The sequence below is a fragment of the Spinacia oleracea genome, chromosome 6, assembly GCF_020520425.1.
Source record: "Spinacia oleracea cultivar Varoflay chromosome 6, BTI_SOV_V1, whole genome shotgun sequence".
Classification (NCBI taxonomy): Eukaryota; Viridiplantae; Streptophyta; class Magnoliopsida; order Caryophyllales; family Amaranthaceae; genus Spinacia; species Spinacia oleracea.
The window spans coordinates 3829265-3852299 of record NC_079492.1 but is presented as its reverse complement, the minus strand read 5'-3'; the positions used below and the strand labels follow the sequence as shown (position 1 = coordinate 3852299).

Sequence of the window (23035 nt, the reverse complement as noted above, 5' to 3'; positions counted from 1 at the left end):
GTGACCAAAGCTGGATGTGTTGAACAAGGACGCCAAGGATTTTGAATCCCGTCCTTTAACACACTTAACCATTGAGATCGCACTTGATAACATTGTAGAAATTTGAGGACGCGCGCGGAAGTTTTGATGGACCTGATAATATAACAAAATTAGATTGTTATCATTGATTACATTAATAAGATTTATACAACACTATTTGCTTTGGTAGAACACTTGTTTACCCCTTATATTTTGTCGGAGCTCTCTTGATTGGTCCACCTCTCAATTTATGCGCATTCAACATATTTATAGTTGGTGTATCCTAGTTTCTAGATTTTTCTACACTTGTTATTTATCTAGATTTTTTTACTAGATTTTTCTTAAGATCATTATAGAAATTTTCCAAGATTATTTTAGATTATAATTTACATTCATATATTTCTAGATTGTTCTACATTAACACATTTCACTACTAGATTTGTACAATCATATTATCTAGATTTTTCTAGACTAATATTTTAACAAACATCACTTAACCATTGAGCTCGCACTTGATAACATCACCTAACCACTGAGCTCGCACTTGATAACATCACTTAACCACTGAGCTCACACTTGATTATCTTGGTTGAATGGTTTTCTTCCTAATTTTCTTTTCAATAACTTAATAATCTGTCATCAACTTTTGTTGACGTCAGCAATCGCGGGGCATCTTGGGTGCCATGAAAATGGTATTTTATGTAAGACCGCATGTCTTATGTAAAAGTGTGTAATAATCCATAGACATGGTATTATTATCCATCACTATCCAAAAAAAAAAAAAAAATGTCTATGAAATAATTACAAAGGGTAACAAGATCTCTGGGGGAAAAACAAAAATGGCCCATGCAGGTCTCGAACCTGCGACCTTCGCGTTATTAGCACGACGCTCTAACCAGCTGAGCTAATGGGCCAATTGATGAACAAACCATATTTTATTTATGTAATATTAACCTCAATTAACTCATTTTTATTAGTCCATACTAATGGACTAATGGTAGATACGTATTATGGTAAGATCACAAGTTGTTAGTTTGTTACTATAATGATACATTATTAGGTTTATATTATTCATTTGAAACATTCTAGGTTATAATTCTATAAACGGATTTTTCATGAAATGACTCCGAGGTTTGCGTTAATGCACCAAATAACCTTAATGTCTCCCGAATGCACCAAATACCCCTGACGTATTAAAAAATAACACAAAATGCCCATAATGAGCATTTTCCGTCCATTCCGTTAACTTTTCCGTTAAACTTAATTTTTTTTAGTTTTTTCCCCTTTTCCCTTTTTTTTTCCCTTTTTACTTTTTCTTTGGATCTTCAATGGCAGCACCATGGGTCCATGGCCTTCCTTTTTCTCTCCTCCTTTCCCCTGAAATTGGATCATCTTCAAAATTGAGAATACCTGGTATCACTAAACACTCGAAGAAGATTAAATTCCCAAAAATCAATTTCACAAAATCACAAAATAGAAGTAGTAGAAGTGTTTGATAGTTGAAGAAAGGGGGAAATTAAAGAAGAAGAAAGAAGGAGGTAGGTCGGCCGTCGGCAGCAGTGGTCGGTGATGTGGAGGTAGGTGCCATGGAAACCACCAACCTTCTTCCATCCGCTTCCTTCATCATCAAATTTTGTCTCAGGGATACAAGAATTTAAACCGTAAGCAGCAGCCCCACCGACAGCTCCAAGGGCAACCGCGACACCAATCACAACATTCCGGGAACCCCCAAATCGAGACCCTAAACCAAACCCAGCAACAGAAGCAACGAAAACAAAGATGAACTCGCTATCCTCGTCGGAGGTGACAAACTTTCAACCAACGATTGGACACCCGACAACTCCCGTTGGTGCCCGAACACATAAGCGGCGTTTTCATCACTTGTACTTGAAAATGTGGGTGTTACGTATCAGAGAAACGGAGCTTCGAGATCGACACGAAAACGGTGCCATTTGAAGGTGGATTTGATTGGTATACGGATGAATTTGGTTTGGGATGAATGGTTTGATTAGGTTTGATTAGGATGGGTAAAAGACGAGGAGAGAAGTGAAGAAGCAGATCAGTGGTGGAGAAGCCAAAAAAATTGGGGGTCAATTGATTTTTTTAGATAATAGAGTAGTTAATTGATTTTTTAAGGGTTTAATTAAATTAATTAAGGGTTTAATTAATAATCAAGGGTTTAATTACTTAAATTAAGGGTTAATGTTATAATTAATAGATTAAATGGTTGATTAAGGGCAAAAGGATAAACCTACGCTAACGGCGACTTAACGTCCGTTAGCTTTATGGGCATTTTGTGTTATTTTTTAATACGTCAGGGGTATTTGGTGCATTCGGGAAACATTAAGGGTATTTGGTGCATTAACGCAAACCTCGAGGTCATTTCATGAAAAATCCGTTCTATAAATGTTTGGAGTTACATTATGTTGTTTTAATTTCATCATCAATTATAAATCAATCATTTCAACCACGAAAATCAAGAAGGTTGATTAGATCAATTGTTTATCGTATCAAAGTCATATAATTAGCTCCTATCCATGAAATCTTACTAGATTTGTAATGGCATGAGAGATATGATTGTCACCTTCTATTCATAAGCCGAAAGAGTTGGATTCAGAACATAACCATAACCAAGGCGGAATAAAGTATGCACCCTTTCTTAACTTATGTAATTATCTTATAACTTAACAATATCAAGCTATAAATATGTTGCACTTTTTTAGTAAGTAAATTTTAATATATCCTTCATTTCCGTCATCAAATTATAAATATGCATTCTTTCTTTAACTTATGTAATTAATTATCTTATAACTTAACAATATCAAATTATAAATGTGTTGCATTTTTTTAGTAAATAAATTAAATTTTAATGTATCTTCGATCAAATAATTTATTTTTGCGTAAAAAGTTTTGTAGGATCGGTTGTTTATTTTTGTACTCAAATAATTTGTTTCTTCTTCGTAAATAATTGCTAAATTGCATGTAATGTGAGTAACAATTGAACGTACATATATTATTTGAAATATATTAATTTGAACCTAATTTGAATTGCGCATATGTCATTGTAATTTGTGACTTTGTGAGCATGTGAGTTTTGAATTAAAAGTACATAATAATATATTTTGAACGTGTATTATATATTTTGAGTTGAACTAATGTTAGTTTAACAATTTCTTTATATCTGTGATTGCTTGCTTGCTAAGCTTGTCGTCATCCATTCAATTTTCAAGTGCTCGTTCTCCGTATCTCTATGATATCGAGCTAAATTATAGAGAAATATGTATATGAATATATGATGTCTCATATTATAAATTCATACAAACTTTTAGGAAAGACGGTCTAATGGTTAGACCACTTTTATGTACTGGAACCAATTAGTTATTCACTTTAATTAATTAATTAGTTAAACACTGAAACCAATTAGTTAAGTCTGAAATTCAATTAGTTAAGCAACAAAACCAATTAGTTATGCAACCGAACCAATTATTATGCATTGAACCAATTAGTTAAACAATGAAACTGATTAGTTAAGATTTATGAGTTTTATTTAATACCCCGTAATAAGTTTGTTCAAAAAATAATAACTATTTGACTCATAAATTTAACTACTTGTCTTTATACCTTAACTATTTTGTTATTCAATTTAGTTATAATTTTGTTAATTTTAGTTATATTTTACACTAGTTTAGTTAGATCATAAAACTGGTCTAATCATTATGCGATCTTACACAAAAGTTTATGATTCATGACATATGCCTTTGTTTATATATAGTACAAAAACTAGATACCGTTTATCTCTATTCTATAAAGGAACAGCTGAGGTCTTTTAGGTAATTTAACTTTTCGTGTCCCCCAATTAAAAGACAAAAATACAGACCTCAATTTGACTGAAAGAATGTAACGCCCAAAATCAAGAATATGGGCCCATTACCACAGAATAAAATCCTCTTTAACTCAGTTACCAAAATTGGTGTTGATTGATGGATTAAATCAGGAAAGAAATGAAAAAAAGGAAAATAAAATATTACAATTATAACAGTTTCCAAATGAAACGAAAATTATTACAATACAAAAAAAGAACAACACATCTAAACGAATAAAAAGTTTCAAATTAACTGCAGAAACCAAAAACATTCAAAAAATCTCCATTGTAAACCAAAAGAGGCAGAAATTTTCCAGAAATCTACTGCTGCATCACTGTTCTTCCTTCTTGAAGTCGCCCACACGTAAGTACACTTTTCGTATGAATCCTTGCAAAAAAAATACACACAGAAACTAAAATTTTTTTTATAATAATAATTCATAAATTTTAATACATAACCATAAAGAAACAGAAATTAAACAATTTTTCTTTTAACAAATTCGTGATTTTCTAATTTAATTGTATGGACATATTCAAATCTGTGTATGCATAAAAATACAAGAAATGTTGTACGCATAACAATATCATTTTTATTTATACAAGACTATAAAAAATAAGAACAGAAATTAAATTTGTGAATGTATGCATAAAACAAATGTTCTTTTCTAATATTGTTGCGCTTATTTAATTTGCAGATTTCAAGATACAAGGTAGGTTATATTCTTTGCTTTTATAGATTTTAATTAATTATTTTATATTTTAATTTATGCATTTGGTTAAATAATCTCTCATAATTTTTTTATTTTTTAATTGTAGATTTCAACAACGAAGGTTTGTGATAATATAACTTTTTGTTATTAGAATTATGATTTTAAATATAATTGACTTACATTTGTTTTAATGCAGAATTTAATTGGGGTTTGAAGTTGATAACGAGGTGCAACGACCAACGACATACGGTAAACTCTTAATCTTTAAAATCTGGAAGGAAAACTAAATACCTCACATCTATCAGATCTTTGCTTTCCCAAATCTAAGATGTTTTTCATTTTTTGATAAATTTAAGGAAGTCTTGCCAGATGGGTTTGCATTTTTTGTTCATTAAGTAAATCAAAAATCTGAAATAAATTGTTCTTTTGCAGGTTATAATTTCGGTTTTAAGTTTGATTTTGAGTTGGTTGTTAAGTTCATCAAGGCATACTATAACAACGGCATAAGGTATGTGGCCAACCAATCTCTTAAACAAAATATTTATATGCATGCTTTTTATTGATTTTAATTACTTATTACAGATTACTTTTCATGCTTTTAATTGAATAAGTTGTTATACCCTTCTCATTTTTAATTATCAAGTAACTCAGTTAAACATGTGTTCTATAAAATTAGAAATTGATTATTACATCTACATATAACTTATAAATAGCAAAAGGGGAAAAAAATACTAAAGGTATACATGCGTTTACAAATTTTAATTAACTATTACAGATTTTAGATCATGCTTTTAATTACATGGAACGAAAAGAAAATCATCAAATTTCATTCTAACTAAATCAACAAATCTCACCATAACAACATACAATCACATTTGATCCAATAACACCCAATAGTCTCATGAAAACAGCAAAATCAGATGAACAAATAAAACATCAATAAAAGTGAAATTCAAATCAGAATATAACCCCATGCACTCAAGCTATGTTATTAAGTCCGTTAAAACATGTCTTAAACCCCAACTAACAATAATATATTCCAAAACTAAATTAAACAAAAAAAACCTCAAAATTCAAGCAGAAATCGGCATCAATTGTCAATCAAGAACGAAAAAGATAAGGCTGAAATAACCGAACCCTTCTGCAACGCCTTAGTTTTAACGAGTTCATTCCTCTGTGTAGCGAGCATCCGTAAATGCAGCTCCATAAATTCAGCGTTACGGATTCCATTGACTCGGCATTGTGAGCTACCAGAAAATAAGGAAATATCATTTATAAACTGATTCTGCATTGTGAGATATATCAAAATATGAAAAAAGAATTATCTGGCGCTAATCAGAGTCGAGGGAAACAAATCAACTGAAAACAGCCATCCTAAATGCAGTCACCTTAATATGTTCAAACTGAAAAAACCCAAATTCTTTTTTACTCAAATCTAACGTTAAACGCAGTCACCTAAATCCAAACATTTGGTTAACTTATAAAATCAAAACACAGATAATACATCATCATCATAGAGTTAATTAATAAACTGCCATCCTAAGTACTTAAAATGTGTTTTTTAAGAAACCTAACAAACAAACAAACAAAACCCACAAATTCCTCACATTAAAAGAGATTTAAACTATTCCCATAATTTCACATTGATAAGTTTAAAGCATGTCAAAGACCCCAACACTTAACCTCACCAAATTAAAACATGTCAACAATCACATCACTATTCTATGATCAATACTTAGAAAATTCGCATTTCATCAAACAGTGCAATTTTTAAATTCCTAACATGAATTTCAGTCCAAATCTAACAATTTGATCATATTTGTCAACCATTTATGGTCATTCCAAATCAATTTCTACTGTATTTTCCAAAATCTTAAGTTTTTGATTAAAAAACCCACCAAGAATTCAAAAACCAAAATTGATTAATTCAACTGATAAAGGAAACATTCAAATCCACAATTCAAAAAACATGCAGAATAAACAAGGATAAAATTCAACAATACATCATACAAAATTACACAAAAACAATCAGGGACCAGAAATTAAACGAATCTACAACAAACTCACCAGAAATCTAGATGCGCCTCCCATCGTCTCGCCCAAACGCCTCGCCCAAACGCCTCGACCAGCACCTCGACGGCTTTCTCTCCAACACGACATGCAAATCAAAATTCCCAAAAAAATCAATTAAGCAAAAACTGAGAAAACAAACCCCAAATTAAATTAGCTAAACAAACCCTAAATAACTATCTATTCTACAATTCGATTTTGTGCATGAAGTAAATTTCGATTATTAACCCAAAAAACATGAAGTGCATAAGTAAATGTCGATTATTAACCCAAAAAACATGAAGTAATCAAAACCTTAAAATTCTAAATCAAGGTCAAATAAGGCAAATTTAAGACGAAAATAAGGGTAATATACATGTGAAAGGAGAGAGATCCTCCCGATATTTAGATTTCATAGTGTTGTCGCCATTTTTTTCCTCAAAACATAGAAAGAAACAATTTTAGGAAAAAACATTTTTTGATGAGATCAAAGAAGAACCGGTTAGAGAGAGAAAGGAATGAAGAAAAGAGAGAAGAGTGTTGCTGCTGTGAGATCGGCGGTGGTGAGAAAAGAAAGAGAAAGGAAAACAAACTAAAATGGAACAAAGAAGAGAGAAGAGGGGATGAGCGGCGGTGAGAAGGAGAGAAAAAGTAAAACAAATCCAAATAGGTTTAAGGAGATATAAAGAGAGCAACAAAAATGAAATAGGGCAGCTGACATTTTTACTGAAATGACCCAATTAATCTATTATCAATATTTGAGAATGAAATGGGCCAGCCTATTATCCGAAATAAGTTTAAAAAGAAATTAATACTATATATCTCTTATTATTCCTTCAAAAAAAATATATATATATATCTCTTATTAGCTTGACAAGTTATGTTTGATTATAGACCCGTTATCCACACTTTATTAAAACGCAAATGAATAGACTTTTATTTTCACGGAAAGTAAAATATAAATAGCATCAAACTAAAACATTTTTTTTAATTTAAGTCTTAAATTTTTGTTTAAGCAGAAAAGAAAAAAAATGAAGCACAAAAAAATAGAAAAGAAAAACAAAAGGCACCAAAATAATAAATTATTTTTATATTATATTTTAAAATAAAACTTTGTATTAGCAGAAAAGAAAAACTTGATTATATCTTAATTAATTCATGTTGTTTTTATATCTTAATATATTTTTTAACGTTCATGCAATCTAATGGACGTAATCGAGTGGTGGAAAAAGTATTTGCGTGTTTCGGAAACAGAGCTTTTTCATAGGTGCTACATCCACCAACTGGAGCTTTTAATCCTGAACATTCGTATACGGTTGGTTATGTGTTGCATCTCGATTGGGCGAAGGAGTGCATGTGGTTAAATAAATATATTGCGAGCAACCGAAGAAAGTGATACTTACTATTTTTTATGTTTAATAACTTTACTTCAGTACTAATTTTGGTTTTTCGATGGGATATGTTAGTTGTATCAAAAATAATGTTAAGTTTTTTAATAGCTTTTATTGGTCATAAGATTCGATCATTCGTCATGTAAGGCTACGAGTATTGTATGACCTCAATATGCAAAATATGGACTTTTTGGTGCCTAAAATTTGTAAAATTCTGCACGCATCGCTTGCTTGAAACACTAGGTACAATAAAATTTCTAAAATTCGCGCACGCATCGCGTGCATAAAATACTAGTAATATATGTGCGTACAAATAACCTGATTTAATTTGGACTATTGTTTTGCACCAACAGTTAGGCCCGCCTGACTTGTTGCCCTTCATTAATCTAGGTTAAAGAATCCGAAGTAGTAAAATAATCTATTCTCCAAAATAATCTGAAATTAAGATGTTTTGATATGATTATAAGCATAGAATTCAATTGAACTCACCTTTTTCAACTTTGACATTTTTACACATGTTAATATTACTACTTATTTCGTTCTCTTTCAGTTGCAATGTTTGACTTTAACGTCATTCTTATTATTTATTTTGACCATCTTTCGTGATTTGTTCGTAAATTAAAACATAGTCATGTGCATGCGATCTTGTTAGTTTTATCTCAATTTTTAGTTTAATAATATTATATAATTCTTACTTATCAACTAAGAAATGAATGGCTAAAGATGTGTGTTGAAAAAACGTGAAAGTCAAAACGTTGTAACTAAAAGATAACAAAGGAAGTATAGTCATGGTAAATTATCATATGACGGTCATGAATAGTTGAATACATATTTTGTGCAAGTTGGGGACAAAACATAGAGAATTGGAAACATTTCCATTATATTCTTGTTCATTTTTGGCCCCGGCTTCACTATTTATTGTTTGTAGGACATAGCTATATATTCATGTATTCTTTCCGTCTCTAATAAATGACACATGACCACACGTTTGACTAGATATTCATACATAAAGACGTGACAACAATTTACACTATCGGAGTGAAAAAAAGGAGAATAGTATGGACGATTGTTTGGATAGCTACTTAAGTACTTAGCTAGTGCGGGACTAAAGATTACGTAGATAAAGGGCGTAAATCGTGTATTTCATCTGTTTCTTTTTAGTTTACACGTTTTTGTTATCACGTTTGTCACACTGCAAAACTTCACTCTTTAATATCTTTAATATTCATGGCCAATAAAATACGGAGTATACCTTTAATATTCAACAAGCACAAATCACAACAAGTTGGTATTCTAGAACTATGAAACGAGACGATGCTAACAAAATTGTGAATATATAATTTTTTTTTCATTAAGTATAACTCATGCAACTCCGACAAAGGGTAAAAAGTGGAAGAACTCGAATAGCACACGTCGACTCGTCGTGCGCGGTAGGCAAAATGGGGCTCTGGCTCTGCGCACCAGCTGACACCTTTCGAACCACTTTCACAACTGTTAATCAAAATAGGTTATGTGAATAGTGTCAAAAGTCAAAATAATGCAGGAGGCTAGCTCTACTGCAGAATGTTCTCCAGTGATGATAATTGATGGTGATAGAATGTAGAAGATGAGTTGAGGGAGAATATAGAAGAAGATAGAAGAAGAATTAGAATGCTTTAGAGAGAGAATAGAGAATAAGATGAAGATGTTTGTATTAATTCTTGAATGAAGAATACAATCTACGATGCAACTTATTTATACAAAAGTAAAGCTAAACAGACAAAATAATTAACTAACTTTTACATTTCTCCCCTAACATTCCTCCCCTAACACAAAACTGCTTTGTAAAGTAAATTTTAAGAAATATAAATGTTGTTAATGTAGTAATCCGTGACATCACACGGACTCAAAAACTAGTGTAAGTTTCCAAAACTTATTAAGTTTTGTTGATTGAGCCTTGCTTAACGTACCCTTTTCTCTTTCCCATGTGTACCAAAACACCCTTTCTGGGAGCAAAAGATTTTGTGTGAGACTGTCTAATTGTTAGACCACTTTTTTTGTACTAACTAAATTAGTGTAAAACATAACTAAAAGTAATAAAATCATAACTAATTAAATAACAAAATAGTTAAGGTACAAATACAAATAGTTAAATTTATGAGTCGAATAGTTATTATTTTTTAACAAACTTATTATTAACTAAAACTCATAAAATCTTAACTAATTGATTTTATTGCTTAACTAATCTGCTTCATTATTTAACTAATTGATTCAGTGCTTAACTAATCAATTTTATTAGGTGATAACAAAGTGGTATAATCGTTAGACGGTCTTTCATGACGGCCCAAAGAATGGTATGGGTCACCCTTTAGTTTCCAATACTCCAAAAAAATCGGGAAAAGTCTTCCTTCTTCCCTCACTCACTCACTCACTCACACCGACTTTCTCCCTCCTCTTCGCACGAATTCCTTCCTCCTCAGTCCTCATCACTCCGATGCACCACCGTACTGCTACCACCGTATCGCCTCCCTTCCCCGTCAGTTTTCATTGGTGTTGTTGTGATTGTTGCTATTATTGCGGTGCTCTACTTCTCCTCTCTCATTTCTGCTCTACTCTCGTCCTCCTCCGTCGCCACCAACAATAGTCGAGGTCCCATCGTCAACTTCACTTCATCTTCAATTGAGTAATCTATCTTATCCTTTATAAATTGGTTGATTGAATTGAAAAATTTGAAACCCCAAATTATAAAACCCTAACTTTCTACAAGACTACAGCTAATATAGTCAGATTCAAAGCTCTACAAGACTACAGCTAATCTGCTATTGCTAATTACAGGTATTTCTATCCCAATGTCATCTTCATCTTCAAGTAAATTCCGATTTCATTTTATTTGATTTGATTAAGTGTTGCCTATTTTCAATTCTTAATTCTTAATTCAAGGAAATTCCGATTTCATTTTATTTTGTTTGATTAAGTGTGGCCTACATTTCAATTCTTAATTCTTAAATCAAGTAAATTCCGATTTCATTTTATTTTGTTTGATTATACTTTTCAATTCTTAATTCTTAATTCTTAATTCGAAGTAAATTCCGATTTCATTTTAGGCAAAATTGTCAAAAAGTACATTGTTTTTGCCTCAATTTGTGAGCTAGTACCTTATATTTTTTATTTTGTCAAATAGTACCTTGAATTAAAAAATTATTTAAAAAATGGGACCTTACTCCAACATTCCGGGCATAAATTAACTTTTTCCGGCCAATTTTTCAAATTTCCCTCCAAACTATTATGCGTGTGCAACAAACAAGCCACAAACTCACGCGCCTTTGCTTTCCTCTTATAAGAACAGCAACAACAACACCTAGACAACACTTTAAGATCTACGACATTTTATTTTGGAGGGAAGCAGCAGGTTTATTGGGGGGAAACCAACTAAATTGAGCCAACAAACGGAATGGATGTCAGTTTTTGGACCACATTAAAGGACGAAGATGACAGCAGCAATTGGAATCAATGACAGCAACCAGAAAGATAAAAGTGATAAATGGTGTGGTTGAGTTTTTAATGTTGACTGAAAATGGTGGTTGAGGATTCAGTGTTGGAGCAGAGAATGGAGTAAATGAGAAGATGAAAGGGCGTTGGATGTTTAAATGTGGTTTGATGTTAAAAGTGTGTGTGCACGCGTTAATTTCCCTCCCAAAATGAGCCAACAAACGGAATGGATGGCCGGAAAAGGTTAATTTTGCTCGGAATGTTGGAGTAAGGTCCCATATTTAAAACAATTTTTTAATTCAAGGTACTATTTGACAAAATTAAAAATATAAGGTACTAGCTCACAAACTGAGACAAAAACAAGGTACTTTTTGACAATTTTGCCTTCATTTTATTTTGTTTGATTAAATGTGGCCTACTTTTCAATTCTTAATTCTTATTTCATGCAGGTTTCGATTGATTGCAATATGAAGAACAAAACCCCAAAATCTGAACCAAGACTTCAATACCCAACTCTCCCCGACGATATAATAGTAGATCATATTCTTCCGAAACTCCCGGTAAAATCCCTAATTCGCTTCCAATCTGTTTCCAATTATTGGCACAAAACTATTTCAAGTAACAAATTCGCAAAAAAACACCTCGAATTCTCGTCTTCTAACACTCGAACTATCCTATTTCATAATTCTGAAGATTCCTATTTCTTAGCTTATGATGAATGTAGTAGTAGTTTGAAAGCTTTTGCTAAATTGGAATACAAACTCACCCCCGTGAAACCTCCAATACCTCCTGAATACGAGATGTCCAACCTTACTTATGAGGTGGGATCTTGTAATGGACTCGTTTTGTTAAGGGACTCCGAAGATTGTTGCTTGTATTTGTGGAACCCGGCAACGAATGAATGCTACGCTATTAGTTTTCCTGATGTTGTTTATGAGTTTGAAGTTAGTCCGTTTTTGGGGTTTGGGATATATCTTCCATCAATGACTATAGGATAGGGTGTTTCTTGTTCCATGGCGTTGGTCATGTATATGTTTATTCCGTCAAGTCTGGGGAATGGAAAAAAACAGCTACTTTAGATTCGAATCTTAATTCTTCAATGGCTTCACCACATGCGACTGTGTGTGTTGATGATACTATATATTGGCCCCCCAGAACAATTAAAGATGATGAGAAAAGCATTGTCGAGTTGAATTTGGTTAGTGGGCAGATGAAGAAGAACGCTGTGACGAATTTGCTTATTGGTTACAGCGAAGTGTATATGTATCGGATAAAAGGATGCTTGTCATTGTGTTGCATGAAGTATGTGAATGGTGACTATAACCGGCCTTTTTATGATATTTGGAGGTTGAAGAAACATGATGATGACTGGGGTTCTTGGGAGAAAATATTCTCTCTGAATATTAAAGGCATGATGAGACTTCTTTGGTTACACGAGACGGGAAAGTGTCTTGTACTATACAAAGAAGGTCAACTTATGCTACATGATCCAAGTCAACATGAAAAAGATATTGATGATTTTGACACTCAAGAGAATGAGCAAGAATCAGAAGAAGAAGAAAGTCCTCTCGCTTATGCTCAAGTTGTGGGGGAATATGCTGAGAGTCTCATGTCGCCGTATGGAATCTTGTATGATTATGACTCTCTACTCTCTAGAGAGTAAAGAACCTGAACCTGAACCTGAATCTGAATCTGAATCTGAATCTGATGAATCTGAATCTGAATCTGAATCTGATGAATCTGAATCTGATGAATCTACATAGAGAGTTGAAGAAAGCATCAAGCATAAGTGTCATTGTAATATTTAGTAAGTTTCTTCTGCCTCCAGCTTTTTGTGTTGCTCGACTGCTTAAGCCGCCTTAAGGGTGTATGTTACATGTACTAGCTACTACTAAGTACTAACCAGGAATTACTGTGCTGCTTATTACTCCAGTAAGAATCGTTTGCTCTAATTTGCTATGTGAAACTAATTGGTAAGTTGATGGTGTTTAACCTTTAAGTACTATCACTGTTTAGTAGTTCATTTGTTGGTTCTTGGCTCTGTGTGCTTTTGTGACCAACATATTTGAAGATCTCTCTTTGGAACTCTGTTGCAGAACATTTGGCACTCGATGCGTAACCTGAATTCCTCAAGGCTTTGTTTGGTAGAGGGGATTTGGGAGGAAAAGAAAGAAAAAGTTGTCATTTATATTTCCTTTCTTTTCTCTTCATTTCTTTTCCTTAAACTAAACACAGTAAAATAAATTATCTTTCCCTTCCCTTCTTTTCCTTTCTTTTCCCTTGATGACCAAGTAGGGCCGAAATCATTTTTACTGTTGGGCCGTCTGGTTATGTGTTTTCCATTGCTGACTACAGGATTCCATGTTTGTTGTAATTTGTGTTTAAAGTAGTCTTTATATATGGTGAGTTTTTATTGTTCGGAATTATCACACATGGATAGTCTTTATATATGGCTTGTGGTGGGCTATTAATATTAGTATTTCCTCCGTCTCTTAATACTCGCCCCGTTTCTGTAAATAGCATGCTTTTTCTAATATTATATCATTTTCACTTAATCACGTACCCACTATATTCCTAACAATTCAACCCCTATCCCCATTCGCCATTTCCATCCCTTTATTTGTGAGTATATATTAATGGTCAAGATTTGCACGAGGCGCGAGCGTGAGATTTAATTAAGAGTATTAGTTAATATTTAATTACGTTTTTGGTTAATCACGTAATATGAGGTTAATTAACTTCCTCTTAGAGCAAGATCTAGGGGGTCTTGTCTTAAGATTTTCTTCATTTGCCATGTCAGCATTTCATTAATATTAAATAATTAAATTATTATTAAGACTCCTTAAGATTCAATCAAATTTAGCTCTTCACCCATTAAATCATTTAAGACTTGTAAATTTATGTAAAATATCATTTTATTATTTAATTTAACTCACATATCAAGTTTTAAGTTGAGTCTTAATTTTTCAAGACTCACTTTAAGACTTTGATAAGACTTGTCTATTTCAATGTTACAATTTCTATATGTCTGATCTTAAGATTAATGAATCATATGCCATGTCAGCGCAATTTATGTCTTAAGACTTGGGGTTGATCATGCTCTTAGTCATTATTGGTTTGCTACAATCAATCTCAGTTTAGGGAAATCTTGGAAGTATTAATCATTGGTTTGCTAGAATCAATCTCAGTTTAGGGAAATCTTGGAAGTATTAATCGTTATTGGTTTGCTACAATCAATTTAAGTTTAGGAAATCTTGGAAGTGTTTATCATTATTGGTTTGCTACAATTAATCCTCAATTTAGGGAAATCTTAAAAGTATCTTAGCCGGTAACTCATAGCAAAAAATAATGGGGACTAATATATACTTTAAGGACAGTGATAATCACGGCCCTAACTCTTCATCCTAAATTCTTTCTTAACAATTTGGTGATAGAGCCTAGGAATATATGGATTAGTATTTACGGAGGACTGGAAAAAGGGCTAGTTTAGACAAAATAGGCTCGAAATTTCTCTATCAGTTGATACATTTGATTCTGCGGTACTCCGTATATAATTATTTCTGATTTCTATAGGTTGTTTTTTTAAACTTGGCCAACGAGCGGTTAATCCCTCTATATTTATTTAAGGGATATACTTGGCTGAACGCGGGTATTAAAAAGAAATATTATATGAATAAAGTAATAAAAAAAGTGGGGTTATGGTAGATATTTTAATAAGTAAGACAAGAGGAGACCATGTCATTTTAGAAGGGTGGGGTGTAGTTCTGAAATTATTTGTTAAATAAGGTGGTGGGACATGGAATATATTAGATAGATTATTTAATTAGATGGTAGAGTTGATAACTTACTAAAAATGACAAGTGTATCTCCTAAATGAATACGGCCGAAAAAGACAAGTGTATCTCTTAAGTAAATACAGAGGGAGTATTTGAGTTTAATGCGGGCTTTGCACCAGTAAAAAAAAAAATTAACTGCCCGTTGGTATCGTTTCATTAATGGGGCCAATGCAATGATTTTTTTTTTGTAAATTTGTAAGAAAATTTGATATTCATTCCTATGGTAATGTTAGTTCACTTAAAATTTTATCTTTTATTTCATAAACTTCTATTACGGAGGACGGAGTACTATACATTACCATTTGGTGGAAATGTAAATTTATGAAGAAAAACACTAAGTGTGGGATAAAATTTCATTACTTTGTATATCATTATGTTATTTTCTTGTCAAATAATACTTTAATTTGTTCTTATTTCTACCATCTATTACCGGCTATTGATCGGTCCATAAAAGCTTTGCAACTGTCGATAAGCTTCACAAGCCGTCATGAATAGTTGAATACATATTTTGTGCAAGTTGGGGACAAAACATGGAGATTTGGAAACATTTCCACTATATTCTTGTTCATTTTTGGCCCCAACTTCACTATTTATTGTTTGTAGGACATAGTAATAGATTCATATACTCCTTTCGTCTCTAATAAATGACATACGATCAGACGTTTGAATAGATATTCATATTTGAAGACGTGACCAAAACTTAGCACAATATCAGAGTGAAAAAAGGAGAATATTATGGACGATTGTTTGGATATGTACTTAAGTACTTAGCTAGTGCGGGACTAAAGATGACATGGATAAAGGGCGTAAATAGTAGTGTATTTCGTATGTTCATTTTTAATTGACATATTTTTGTTATCACGTTTGTCACACTTTAAAACTCCACTCTTTAATATCTTTAATATTCATGGCCGCATGGCCAATAAAATACAAAGTATATCTTTAATATTCAACAAGTACAAATCGTAATAAGATGGTATTCTAAAACTATGAAACGAGGCGATTCTAACAAGATCGCGACTTTATAATTTTTTCCCCCTTTAAGTATAACTCATGCAACTTGGCAAAGCCGAGCCAGCATAAAGGATAAACGGTGGAAGAACTCGAATAGCCCACCTCACGCGGGGTTAGGAAGATTGGGGCTTCGGCTCTGTGCACCAGCTGACACCTTTCGAATCACTTTCACAATTGTTAATCAAAACAGGTTATGTGGATAGTGTTAAGGTCGAAACTACTTTACATAGTAAATTTTTAAGCATACTTTAATTCCAATCATGATCATAAATAGGGCAATTCAATTTGCTAGTACAAATTTCTCAACAACACTACACCACTAGAGTCTAGAGTAGTACTAGTACAATTATATGATGAATTGAGGGTGTTGTTAACTCTTTCCAAATGGACAAAATTAAAAATGAAGATAGTACTAACAATAATTGTAAAAAAAGGGGGAAAAACAAAACAAGTTGACCCACAAATAATCTAATAGGTTAATTTGATGACCCGAAATCAATCCAAATGGTGTTTGATTATGACCCTTCAGCTCTTATCCCTACTATACTACCAGTACTATGTGCTGACATCTACATTGCCTCTCTTACAACTTACAAGCCCCCCACCAAAATTCCTTAATAATACTCTATTAATTAATACCCCTCCAAGTTAAATAATTATCGTTTTAGCATTTGCAAAGTAATTAAGGAGGACAACAAAAAAATGAGGTACCCCATATTTTATTTGTCATATAAGAGTAAGTAACATCATAATTAAGAAAAGTGAAGCCCTGAAAGCAGTGGCGGATCTTGGCCAAAAAGTTAAGAGGGGCCTAGGTTTGAAACTTTAATATATTAATGAATACGGAGTATATATAAAATTATAAGTGCAAACAATCAATATGTCACCATCATTTTATATGTAATTTTAGCTTGTACGAAGTATAATTTATAATTTCAAAAAACTTATCAGGGGTCTGGCCCCCTAATGGCGCCGATGGAAGGTCCTCCCCTGCCTAAAAGCCCCCAATATACTCAAAAACGCTTCATCATTTTACATTAATACTTTTATTTAAGCATCATCACTCGGAAATACTTCAGAAGTTACGCCTTTTGTAGTTTAAGCTCACACCAAGGCGTAGACTTATGCATTTAAGATCCTGTCGTGGTACGAGCTTAAAATTCATAATTCTACACCATGGTAAAACTCAAAATTCATAAGTCTCTAATTTTTTTTTCCAGAAATATTAATTCAAATTCAACAACAAATCAAACCCTTAAATACACATATACTTACACATATTAAGCTCACACCATGACGTAAACGTATTCATTTTAAGCTTCTGCCATGGTACGAGCTTAGAATTCATAAGTGTGTGCAATGGTACAAGCTTAAAATGCATAAGTATGTGAATTATTTTTCCGAACAAAAAAAATCATATGTTGTAAAGTCGTCGAGGTTCCGCCGGTAGACTCGGACATGTAACAATTGCGACGCATTTTCTCGCCTGCAACGTTAGCCTCGATGCGGCGGTCGGAGTTGGTGGTGGTCAGAAATGTGGTGGGAAGGTTAGAGGTGGAAAAAGATAAACGAGGAAGGTAAATGGTGAAAGGAGTGAGGTAAGTATAGGAGGGTATATGGTAAATGAACGAGACTGTTTTGAGTAATACGAGGTGGTAAATAGTAAATAAATCAATCAATTTCGATACTTTGTAATTGTTGAGATTCGATCATTAAAATACTCTTTCTCCAACATTTCTCTAGCTTGGAAATATTCTGAATTCCTCTTTTCCTCGACGTGACTTTGAATTTCCAGCTTAGTTCTATATTGACTATTGATGATCAATATCTTAGTGCAATAATGTACTTCATACATTATCAAAGTGAAAGTTACCTCGACTCTTTAAAAGCGACAATTATTTACTCCCTCCGTCCCGGAATACTTGACCTGTTTTCCTTATCGGGCCATCCCTTAATACTTGATCTGTTTCTAAAAATGGAAATATTATAACAATATTATATTATTTCTCACTCCACCCCTATTAACCCACCTACTCACTACTTCATACAAAAAATAATTAAAAATTCAACCCCTACTCTTCCCCAACCCCACCCCTTTACACATTTCCCACTAACTACATTAAAATAATACCCCCTATCAACTACTACCTATTAAATTAAATAAGTCAATTCAAGTCCCTTAAACTCTGTGCCGATCAAACCGGATCGAGTATTCCGGGACGGAGGGAGTAAAAAAGAACAGTTAAAACGATATAACTATTTAGAAACGAGGGAGTAATTATTAAGAGAATAATAATAATACTCCATATAAGGCCAAATTTCTCACTGATAATCTGTTTTTATCTCTGGAATTGTCTGTGTATTGGCCACAAAGCAATAATTTCCCAAAACCAGGGAAGTACGGAGTAGAAGAGCATTGATGAATGAATTTAAACAATGTAATTTAAACAATCCTACTTTCTTACAGTCTGCTATCCTTACGTTATTTTCCCTACGTTATTTTCCCTCGTCTAGGTTCAAATAAGATTATGTAAGAAAAGAAATAATATATTCAGATAAGATCAAATAAGAGTTAATATTTTCAGATAAGTTCATGGAAGATATAATAAGCTCAAATGTGATACGCAATACTTGTATTTTAGAAGGTAAAAAACGGTTCAATAAATTTTGGGTTAATAATATGGAGTATAAGATTATAAATAAGAAAATTTCATGATCAACAAAATAAGATAAGATAAGTTAAATTCAGATGAAAAAATATCACCTTTTTGTTTTTTTTGACCGGAAGTAAAAAAAAACATTACCTTAATGTATCACTATTTACTAAGGATTATTTTTGTGTGGACCTGGTCGGCTGGCCCACAATTTATTCTAGCACTCCTCTAGTCCTCTTGCATGCCCTTTGTTGTGGACCTAAAGCCAACAATTTATCCTAGCACCCCTTTTACCTGACAATTTTTGTTCACTATAATAAATTAAGCACAATTTCCTTAGATATAGTAACCTTTTTTTTGAAAAAAAGTAACCTTATGTTTTTTTAGAAAAGAGTGGTTACTTAAAATCACATTATTCAAGCACAACATGATAGTTCTTTTTAATAATAATTATAATAAACACGTCAAAATAAATTAGAATCAAGTTGTTGATTTTTTTTAGGCATGATTCACATAAATTAGTGTGCACCATATCCATTTAAGAATTAGGGTAAGTATTAGTCGTAGAAAATAATTAACATTACCAAGATATATTTCCGATAGTACAAGTGTGTATTCTTTGGACATTATTAATTTCTCATCCATATCCCATGAAACTAGGTACACAGGAATTCCTAAGCAATATTTGATAAAGACAAATTTTATATACAAAAGTATATATTAATGGAAAACTTGCAATTTTTATTTTAATGTAAAATCAATTCATTAATAAAAAGTCATACGCCATCAAAAATAGAAATCGAATTGAACAAATACATAACAAATTGAATCAAAAAGAGGTATGCCTTCATCAAAACTACCATCACTGGGAAAATATTGCACTATGGGACATCTCTCGCACATATCGCTGAAATATACAATCTTTTCGGATAGACAGTCTAATGATTTTTTTATTGACGCGAGGACGATTACCATCCGATTCATCTAAGTCACTTTGAAAATTTGATAATTGTTCTGATCTCGTATGATTCTTTATCAACGAACTGTATTCCCGACGATACTCCACCAAAGTTATACTAAACCCCAAAAAATCAATTAAACCAACCATTGAGGAACTTACTATACTCAAACAATGTAGTTTTATTGAATCTGAAGACAAAAAAACATGAATATTAAAATCAAAAGGGTCGAAAATAGCCAAATTTCTTTAACCTTTGAGATTTGCAAACCCGAGAGAGACAAAATGGAGGAGAAATGATAGAATGGAAAACTTGCAAATAATTGCAGAAAGAAAAAAAAAGATGAATTTTGCTTTTACATATACAACATTTGTTCTTCTTGGAAACTCCTTCAACAATTTCAACGCGGAATTATAAAATACCCCCTTATTTTACACCCGGTATACGCGAATTCAAAAATTTATACGAAGTATATGACGGTCTTATGTATAAGACCAAGTCTTGACAAATTTTAAACTTTTTAATCAAGTCATTACTCAATGTGATCAAATAGTTATATTTTATTGCAAAGTATTATTAATTATATTGTCTAATCAAATAGTTATCGTTTATAAATAGTTATATTTTATTGCAAAGTATTATTAATTATATTGTCTAATCAAATAGTTATCGTTTATAATATTGACATCAACAGTTTTACACAGATGATGGACCGATAGCAAACATATACATGCACGAGCTCCTAGGTACATTCAACATTTTCCATAGCATAATTCTATGCATGCATATCAATGCAAGAATATTTCATAAGCTCCTCGATGTGCTTTTAATTTTATTCCAAAGCTAGTTTATTTATTGCAACTATGGTGTATAGTCACCATCTTCAAGACCCTCTATTTTTAATAAGAAAAAGAATTTTAAAAAATAGCATAATTTCAGTTGCGTGAGTTTCATTTTCAATGTGAAAAGATAATGTAAAATATAAGATCAAATCAAAAAAATAAATAAGCATTTTTGCCATGAATACATGACAATATGTAATGGAAGTTTCAAAGTGGGTATAACTACCTTAGCTTGTAGATACAACATTCCCAAAGGTTATAGTATTGTTTATTGTATAATAAACTTAATAAACTTAGATCGTCGTACTACGTTTCTTAAGGTTTGATTTCGTGACTTCAAGGTCATGAGATTAAAATACCGTTATAGTCTCTTTAAGGATGGGAGAATTTAAAACTAATCTGCCTAGTCCTATACTCCTATTTAGGTCATGTTCTGTTCATCTTATTTGCACTTATTTCAGGAAAAATATGTTAAGATAAGTTTAGTTAAGTTCATATAAGATAAGTTCAGGAAATATAAGGGTTAACCAAGTGCATTTTATAATTAAAATAAGTTTAGATAAGTTTTAACAAATTCAGACAAGTTCAGATAAAATAAGTTCAGAAAAAATAAGTGAAAATCAGGTGAATAGAAAGCACTTTTAGTGGGTTTGCGTTAAAGATGAGGTATTAGCTTAATGGTTAAAATCAATGGCCTATATAAGATATATCTTCTTAGCCTCTTAGATTTCTATTTTCCTTCTATTTATAATTTGTATTGCTCTTATGGCTCATTCGCACCAAAAATAAATAAATGAATTTAAAGTGCTTAAATGTACTTCGGTTATTGCATTAACCCAAACGGCTAGAAAGAGCAACCGAGTGGAGTTATTATCTACATTTCTTGGTTTCAATTTCAACGAGCAAGTTCTTTTACTACCCTTTTTTTTTCTTCTTAGATATAGTACTATGTAACATTTATTTAAGGGTAAACAAATAACATAAGTTGTACCAAAATTAGTTGGCGGGAAATGTAGGGATGATGGTAAACAAATAAAATAATTCTATTAATGGAAGGTGTGGAAGTAAAATTGCCTTGGAACAATAAAAACATGGGATGTGTTGAGAAAAACAGACACAATACATGATGGTTCGTAGGTCATGTTGGGTTAATCTGGTTGAATGTGAAAATTATTAGATGCATCCGGATGTACCGTGCATCCAAAGGTATTTTTATGCCCACCAATAGTCCCTCTTACATTTTCTCCTCACATGTAACTATGTAAAGGGAAAATGTGAGAGGGTGCACCTGATATGTTTTAGGTTGAATGGGTCTAGAGTATTTAGATGGTTTTGGAGGGTTGCGTGAGTTTGGTGAGTTTGGCGAGTTTGAGCCATTCAGATTGGATTTGGAAACTTATTTAGGCTCAAAAATACAAAATTAATAGTATGAATTAAATTAATTAAGTTTGATATTATTGACATACTCATATAAATTAAGTAATGTATCCGAGTTAGGTGAGTTGTGTCATGAATTTTAAGTGAGTTTGGTAAATTTAACCCGAGTAAACTATACTGGAGGTCCCTAAATTTTGGCAAAAGGAGCAGTTAAGTCCCTCAAGTTTCAAAAGGAGCATTTTAGTCCCTCAAAATGGATGGAATCGGCTACTTTTGTTAACACCGTTTCATTTTCTGTTAAGTTCAATAAAATAATAATAAAACCGCTTTAAAGAAAAGGAAAATTAATTTACACGTGTATAAATAAATGAAAACAGCTGATTTTAATTATGACTTAGCTTTTTCATATGGCTTTTTCTCCATTTACACGTTTCACCCTTTATATTCCCCTTTTCTAGGTTTTTCCACAACTCTTCCTAATCAAATCGAATTTAGTGAGTAACCCAAGCAAATTTACTCTAAATTTTCAGCAATTATCGCCATAAACTTCAGCTAATTGTTGTTCTTCCACAACTCTAAAGTTTCAAATTCTCTTCTCCCAGATGTCTGCTACTACCACTAGTTCTTCTTCTACCTTTTTCTCTCTCTTTCTCTCTCCTCTTTTATTATGGATTCTCTTCAATCTGCTTCTCTTTCTTAATTCCTGGATTTCTCCAACAATTCCATTGTAATTTCACATTTTCACTGATTTTCCCTTTTTTTGTTCCCCTGTTTTTTATTTATTTTGGGTTGGTTTCGATTTTTTTTTTCTTATTTATTCTGGGTTGGTTTCAATTGAAGAGATTCTGGGTGGGT

General features: G+C 32.3%; 2 protein-coding genes and 1 non-coding gene across 7 annotated transcripts; 2 read left to right on the top strand and 1 right to left on the bottom strand.

Annotated features, from left to right (window-relative positions):
- Nucleotides 1-858: 858 nt before the first annotated feature.
- On the bottom strand, nucleotides 859-932 carry TRNAI-AAU (transfer RNA isoleucine (anticodon AAU)). Its single transcript has one exon. It is a non-coding gene; the product is annotated as a tRNA-Ile (tRNA).
- Nucleotides 933-10398: 9466 nt separating this feature from the next.
- On the top strand, nucleotides 10399-13921 carry LOC110777465 (uncharacterized). 5 transcript variants are annotated; one of them, XM_056831434.1, is made up of 3 exons: nucleotides 10399-10692; nucleotides 10784-10844; nucleotides 11948-13921. In XM_056831434.1, the coding sequence occupies exon 3, from the start codon at nucleotides 12598-12600 to the stop codon at nucleotides 13159-13161; it is 564 nt and encodes a 187-aa protein (XP_056687412.1). In that variant the 5' UTR covers nucleotides 10399-10692; nucleotides 10784-10844; nucleotides 11948-12597; the 3' UTR covers nucleotides 13162-13921. The 5 variants fall into 5 exon arrangements, 4 of the variants coding, with proteins under 4 accessions (XP_056687412.1, XP_056687414.1, XP_056687415.1 ...); XM_056831436.1 differs by adding an exon at nucleotides 11356-11862 and having other exon boundaries at nucleotides 10399-10844; XM_056831437.1 differs by adding an exon at nucleotides 11351-11862 and having other exon boundaries at nucleotides 10399-10844.
- On the top strand, nucleotides 11498-12496 carry LOC130462875 (putative F-box protein At1g33530). Its single transcript, XM_056831842.1, has 3 exons — nucleotides 11498-11553; nucleotides 11603-11675; nucleotides 11948-12496. Exons 1-3 carry the CDS (start codon nucleotides 11498-11500, stop codon nucleotides 12494-12496), a joined length of 678 nt encoding a protein of 225 aa, XP_056687820.1.
- Nucleotides 13922-23035: the final 9114 nt, after the last annotated feature.